Source organism: Drosophila novamexicana, unplaced genomic scaffold (genome assembly GCF_003285875.2).
Source record: "Drosophila novamexicana strain 15010-1031.04,08,12 unplaced genomic scaffold, DnovRS2.1 tig00004555-arrow-pilon, whole genome shotgun sequence".
Taxonomy (NCBI): domain Eukaryota; kingdom Metazoa; phylum Arthropoda; class Insecta; order Diptera; family Drosophilidae; genus Drosophila; species Drosophila novamexicana.
Genome location: NW_020825052.1, coordinates 3,047,040 through 3,054,035, shown reverse-complemented (window position 1 = coordinate 3,054,035; position 6,996 = coordinate 3,047,040). Strand labels below are relative to the sequence as shown.

The 6,996-nt window shown below is 39.5% G+C and overlaps 1 protein-coding gene across 2 annotated transcripts; it reads right to left on the bottom strand.

Moving 5' to 3' along the window:
• Positions 1-667: 667 nt before the first annotated feature.
• On the bottom strand, positions 668-4,737 carry LOC115770418 (adenylyl cyclase X E-like). Of its 2 annotated transcripts, XM_030715683.1 has the most exons (12): positions 4,623-4,737; positions 4,412-4,552; positions 4,197-4,356; positions 3,362-4,139; positions 3,205-3,305; positions 2,822-3,140; positions 2,306-2,765; positions 1,892-2,253; positions 1,740-1,834; positions 1,526-1,677; positions 1,331-1,466; positions 668-1,275 (listed from the first exon to the last, which is right to left on the bottom strand). In XM_030715683.1, the coding sequence occupies exons 1-12, from the start codon at positions 4,695-4,697 to the stop codon at positions 743-745; spliced, it is 3,312 nt and encodes a 1,103-aa protein (XP_030571543.1). In that variant the 5' UTR covers positions 4,698-4,737; the 3' UTR covers positions 668-742. The 2 variants fall into 2 exon arrangements, with proteins under 2 accessions (XP_030571543.1, XP_030571544.1); XM_030715684.1 differs by lacking the exon at positions 4,623-4,737 and having other exon boundaries at positions 4,197-4,316; positions 4,412-4,459.
• Positions 4,738-6,996: the final 2,259 nt, after the last annotated feature.

The following is a 6,996-nucleotide window of genomic DNA, read 5'->3' as shown; positions in this document are numbered from 1 at the left end:
TTATGTCTTGCGCATGTGTCAAAATAAAATCCGCCAGCAGTCCAGTAAGTTTACAGCGATTTGGCTCTAAGGATTCGGGGGTTGCCATGATTTTAATCAAAGGTGCCATCATTAAAGAAACATTTTGTTTTTGTTTTTGTGGCCTTGAAGGTTTCTGGTTATTTTGCAGTGCCAACGATTTGTGCAAGTAGATTTTTAATCCCTGGGATGTGGAACACGATCATTGCCGAAACATGTACTTTATAAGTACACACATGCACATGTATATGTTTACCTAACAACACGTGTCGCTGTTTGGATTTCCTTTACAATGCAGCAAGCATTTGGTGCGAGGATGATTCATTTGGATAGCTAACAAAATACTTGGCCCTGATTATATTTACTTAGCGTTATATGTATATATTAGCTCAACAAAAAGTTATGTGCACGCTTGATAAATTTGTTTCTAACTTTATGCAACGTCAAGCCAACCACTTGGCGGTATCCAGCAAAAAGTGACTAAATTGAAAAATTAATTATGAAACAGGTCAATTTCAGAGCCGATCAATTAAAAACCTATATAAAAACGTTCGCAAGCTATTTCCATATTTAACGCAAAATGAATTTCTGAAGTTACTGTTAGCAACATAAAAAAAAAAAAATAACGTTATACTTTGCAATACAAGTTGATCGCATCTATTTGTACGATTTCATCAAAATTAATATATAAGCCTCGTAACGTACAAATAGTTTGTTTTTTATGTTAACGGTCGATGTCATCTATATCATCGTTGTCCTGCCGCTTTCTCGTGACAATATTCACAGTTGGCCTGTTATAGAACTCGGGTGTGTTCCTGAACTCGTAGTCCTCATCGATTCCAACAAAATAGGTCGGTAGTACCCCACGTCCTTTCACAAAGGTCATGCCACGGTAGTTACATTCTATGCCGTATCCGCGCAATATTACGGCAGTTTCTTGGGTTATATGTATGTGGCCAGATACACCGGTGGAATCCATACGTGAGGCCATATTGACTGGATTCCCCCAAATATCATAGTGTACCTGCGAAGCGCCCACAACACCAGCCATTACCTCACCACAGGATATTCCTATGCTCATATCTGCACTGAAAACCCCGCGATCGATAGGAAGTTTATTATAGACACTGCTGCACATCCAAAGGGTTCGCAGTAGATCCAGTGCAAAAGTAGTAAGAATAAATACCACTTCATTTCGAACACCCTCCACATTGCTCTGATTTTGAAAGGCCGCAAGAAAGCGTTGTGCACGGGCAACTACAATATTCATTTAAATTCAAATATTATTGCAGTTGCTAATGGGATTGCTTACCCTCCTTGATAATAGAGTTATTATTGTGCCCGTCGATGTGTCCAGAGAAACGTGGATCCAAGCCACAGGCCGCCATATATGTGCAGCCCACAATTTTGATTTTTTCGACTAAATAGTCCTTCCTATAATAATACAACTACAGCAAAGATAAAGGGCGTTTGCACTAAAAAATTGAACAGGTTTTAAGGCTCTTACTATTTTATCAAATTCGGTTATTATCTCGTTGAGTACCCGTAAGTTGGCCAAGTCCAGTACAAAGTTTTGCAGAGAAGCGAACATGACCGCCACCATTTGGTAGTCCTCATAATAAAGCTCGTGTCTTGCTATTGAGGTCAGGTAGACACTGACTGCATAGTAATAATACAATTTAAAAAATGTGAAGATATTATAATTTTTATAGCAGTCGTACCGACATGGGCAGGCAAAATATTTTGCAGGAGAATAGTTATCGATTTATTGGTAATGACCGCATCCTGCTGTTTTTTGAGCAGCTCTACTCTCCAGCTAAATGCAACGACAAAATAATTTGGCACAGAACATCGGAGTAGGTCAATTACTCACTTGTAGTTGACCTTGCTATTAAACTCGGCCTGTCGCTCCATCAGGTAGAAACTTACTATCGTTATTGCAATTATGTAGCTGTGTGCGTATTCCGATAAAAAGTAGGGATTGGTTGTCTTACTATGATGTATTACGTATTCAAATTGAAAAAACATGATGATCACATAAGTAAGCCCTTCCAATACGCTAACTATTATCTTCACCATCCAGGGAATGCGTGTAAATATTACACTCATACCGATCATAAGGCACGCCATGTTGGTGAGCACCCAGGGATGAAAACACATGAATAGATCCGGCTCATAGTGATATAATTTGTCCTCTATGTGCCGCACCTGGAACTCCTCTTGATCGCAGTCCACCTGTAGAGGGCATGGATTAGGCTACAAGGCTACAAAACACAAATATACTCACCAGCACCACACTGATAACACCGAAATAACCTATTATCGTGGACATGTAAATACACAATCGGCTGATAAGATTACCCTGCATAAACTCCGCAATTCGGAATATGGTACAGGCCCATTTTGAAAAATTGTGTGAATCTTTCTTGTATCTCCAATAGCACATCTTTTTGAACCACGTTATAAAGAGCGGCACAGTCATCGTTGTAAAAACGATGATGTTAACATAATAGCACAAATTGCCGCTATCATGATAGACTAATTGTATGTAGATCAAGGAGATGCCAACAAACCAAGCTAATAGTATACTGTATTTTAACATGTAATCGGGCTGCCGCATATAGTTATACTCGAGTCTAGGATCGCGAAAGTGCAAAAAGAAAAAATCGACAATTGGGCGAGATGCATTATCCATATTATGTGGTTTATTCTTTGTTTTCTTCCAGAATCGTATAAAATCCCTAATGCTGTGGAAATAACGGCAACATTAGCCCAACTATCAGATTAGTTGATGTAGACTTACTTAAAAGTACCAACCGGCAACTTTGCATATTCATCTTGTAATTCTCTTTCAATTGTTGAGGTCCGTTCTGCGGCTAAGTGTTTAAAAGAGTTGGCGTCATCGCCTTTAAGATCATAGTCCTCTAATTTAATATCGATTGCCGCAATAAGGAAAGTGTGAATATTATGACTTGACAAATATGGATCATTCACGGCCTCCTCTGTGCCGGGAAGAATCTCATATGTATTATCTAGGATCGATCCGAGCGTTCTTTCGCTGATATGAATATGGCCCGGACGGCCGGTCGATTCCAATTTGCCAGCAATCATCACATCATTTCCTAATGTAGAACAGAAATAAAGTTAATTAATGTATAAACATGAGAAACTTTATAAGATGCCCACCCCAAATGTCATACTGCAGCTTCGCAGCTCCAATTACGCCAGCTAGTAGACTGCCCGAATTCACACCAATTCGCATGTCGATGTTTAAATGACGATTCGATCTTAAAAATATCAGTTATGCCACATTTGGGTGAAGTAGGAATCTTAGGCTACTAACCGAACTTCGCGAATATGCGCGATCATACAGTGGCCCAGGTCTATGCAACATTTGGCGTGATCCGGGTTGGGTCTTGACAGACCTGCTACACAATAATAGCAGTCACCTAAGAATTTGATGCGTTGTACCTTAAAGTGAGCGGCAGCAACATCAAATCTGCCATACAGATCATGCAGCAATGTCACCAGTTCATTAACAGTGAGTGTTGTAGTCAGATAGGTGTAGTTGACAACATCTGCATAGAGGATGCTGACCTCGGGATGATTTTGAATGGCCATGATGCGCTCCTTTATGTTGTGACTACGATGGCCTCGACGCTTTCCAGCCAACGCAACACGGCTGCGTATGTCTTCTTGGAAGGGCCGTGCAATTTGAGGCGGCAAAATGCTGTGAAGCAAACGCTGCTCCTGCTTACGGGCGCTTCTCAGCCAAATTTCCTCCATCACATACTGCTGCCGGTCGAGGAACGATGATCGCACAATGATGTCATTCATTAATCGAAAAAACAAGCCCAACATGTTAAAGCAAATATAATGTAGCACATCCACAACCATTTGGTTAAATTGGACAACATTATTCATGTGGTAAAGATGTTTAGAATCTAAATACGCAAAAAAATAAGTAATATACGATAAAGATACGAAAACTCCAAGAATAAGCGGCCCCTTAATAAAGGGAATAGGCATAAACAAATATATACTATATATAACGTATGTGTCATAAAAAGAACCGACATCCCAGTTGTCCGTGGACTTATGGTATACATGAAGAATTAGATCTGGGGGAACATTAACATCAGCCTCAATTAGTAGATTGCACATAGTTTGATACGAACCCACCGAAACCATAAGTGACGCAGCAACCACCGAGCTTGCGTACATTATCCAAGAATGCTTTCTTATGATCTCTTCTTTAAAGTTGATACTCAGCACTGTAATGATGAGCAATGCAGCTCCTATATAAAAGCCAATATCGATTTGAATTATAGATAGGTACTGTATGCGCAAAGGGATGATAAGTGTTGTCACAAGTAACTAAAAGTAATCAAACCTGACATGTCATTATCAACAGAAAACAGTGAATCAGGGTCACAGCCGAGTGTAAAAATATAAACACTCCGATTGAGTTGCAGCGAAGACGCTTTTCGTACAAAATATACTCTTTCTCCACACCAACCTCCTTGCATTTTTTCTAATATTTGTATGCGTAAAACTGTATAAGAATAAATATGGACTATAGGAGCGGCGTGCAAATACTTTACTTTCAAATATATACGCTCCCAGACGACTTCTTGGGTAAAATCCAATTTGCAACTTTTTCTGTTTCTCGGTATCATTTTCCTTTTCGAAATGTACGCACTAAATATTCAAGGAGTGTGTGATTTAATAAAATTTTAACTATTCAATACAACAACTGTTTGAAAAGGAACTCATCGCAATCTATAAAAGTATTTGTCCTGACGGACAGACTAAATGATTGGCGACCAACACAAATCGTAAGAGCTAGGAAGCAGAATTTCCTCCTAAGGTTATCTTATATGGTTTGTCTGTGTACTATTGAGGTTATCGGCCTTAAATATCATAAAGCTCCCATAGGAATAATCGGTCGGAAATATTGCGTTTGCACATAAACACTTAAGACATAGCCCAGCAACGGTAAGCAATCTTCGTCGTGCTGAATGTAGCCGTTTTATCTTGTTTATAATTACGATCCAATTTGTGCTAACTTAACGCGTTCGTCTTGCGATTCACAACGTGCCACACCCACCACTTTTCCTAAGTGGGAGACAAAAGTATATTCCTTGGCCTATTCTGATCCAGGACAGAAGATGCATATTTTTGTACGCAAGTATTTATCTGGGCATGACGAAGGGAATGAAGAGATTGAGGAAGAGAGAGAGAGAGAGAGAGAGAGATAATATGAGAACTAATTGAAACGCCTTGGCAAAAGTTGGGAGCGACAAGCACTTAATGCATTTAATATAAGTCGAAGTGTTGCCTTACCGTTAAGTATGGCGAAAGAGTAGTGTTGGAAAACAGAAGAACGAAGGCAGAGGAAAGCAATTTAAATCTCACTAATTACTTGGGCGACAAATTACGCAGCGAGACAGCAGCCCCCACCCCCACCGAACACCCACACACACATATACACAAGACGGCGTATTTATAAAGATTTTTGCACTTAAAAACAATGAACAGGTGTCGGACTGTTCGCCCCACTAGTCTTCAACCGGCGTCTTGTTGTTGAAGTTGTCCTCTTATTTGAAAAATTAAGTGTCATTTGGTTGTCTCATGGGTTCGCTGTTTTCAGTGTATCCTCCAGACGCTGCCTAGACATATTCTAGGCAGCTGCTACGTAACGCAACTGATTTTGTTGCTTTTTGCCTTAGCTTGAGGTTATCTGGCGGGCGTAGTTTTATTCCGTCTCCGTGCCAGCCTGTGCTTGAGACAATGAGCTAGTTGGGCGCAATTACCTAGGTGGCAAATGAATAAAGATAGATTGAGCGAACGCAAGATATGAGAGGGTGATTAACTAGTGACTAGTTTTTTTTTTTCCATATATGGTAATTCATGGTCTTCCCCAATCAAAGCTTACTGCTTTAAATATGAGACAACCACTCGATTTGACGTGGAAATTTAGATCCAAATTTTTTAACTATATTTAAGATAGATATTTGAAAACGAGTTTGGAGTCCAGTAAATGAAGAATTATAACTTGGAACACTTCCACCCATTTTAGTTCCGTGGGGTAAGGAAGCCGAAAAATAACTTTAACTTAATTTTCATTAGTCTTCTTTTATATTCATACTCTCGGAGAACATATATACCAAATTTTACACTGGGCAGTCCTCCTCCTAAAGAATTTGTACACACTTGAGCTGCATCAATATATAGGTTTATGGGAATTTTCTAGTCTTATCGAGCATACTCCACCACGCAGTCGAGTATGCAGACTCGTTGTTCTGTGCAGGAAATTACCTACATAATATGAAAGGTGGGGAATGCACTATTTAATTCGTAACATATTTCGTGACTGAATTATAATACTCTTTTGAAAGCGAGAAATAAAACAGCCATAATGTTGCATTACGTGTGGAAATTACTTAAAAAGATTTTCCATTGTTCGCTGGCTGCACGTACTCTTTGGTATTCTTGAATGTGTGTGTGTGTGTATATGTTGAGATGTGTTTCTTTAATTGTTTTTCATTGGTTGGCAAACGGGTAACGGCTGCTGTTTATTTTCTGCAGGAAAAGTTATCCGTCTCCAGCCATGTGGCAAGTGCCATGGTGTGATACCGACCAAAAGCCAAGAATGCAGCTCCACAGTAAAAATAATGAACTTTTGTGGCGACAACTCCAAATTTATGGCCAATTCCAGCTGGCCAGACCGATCCTGCTTCGAGAAGTTTCCTCGCTGCGCTTTGTCCCAAAAGATACTCAGCACTTGTATAAATCGTGTCCGAATGGTTTTTGTACCCTGTTAATAAATAGAAAACGAGTAAATTGCCTATGGTAAATATTATTCTAGTTGCCTGTTCGAATATAGATAGATAATCCAAACTTTGGATAAATTCTCGTGTGGACCCACGTTCGATTTCATTACTAAGCTTATGCTTCCTTCTTATATTTGCATTT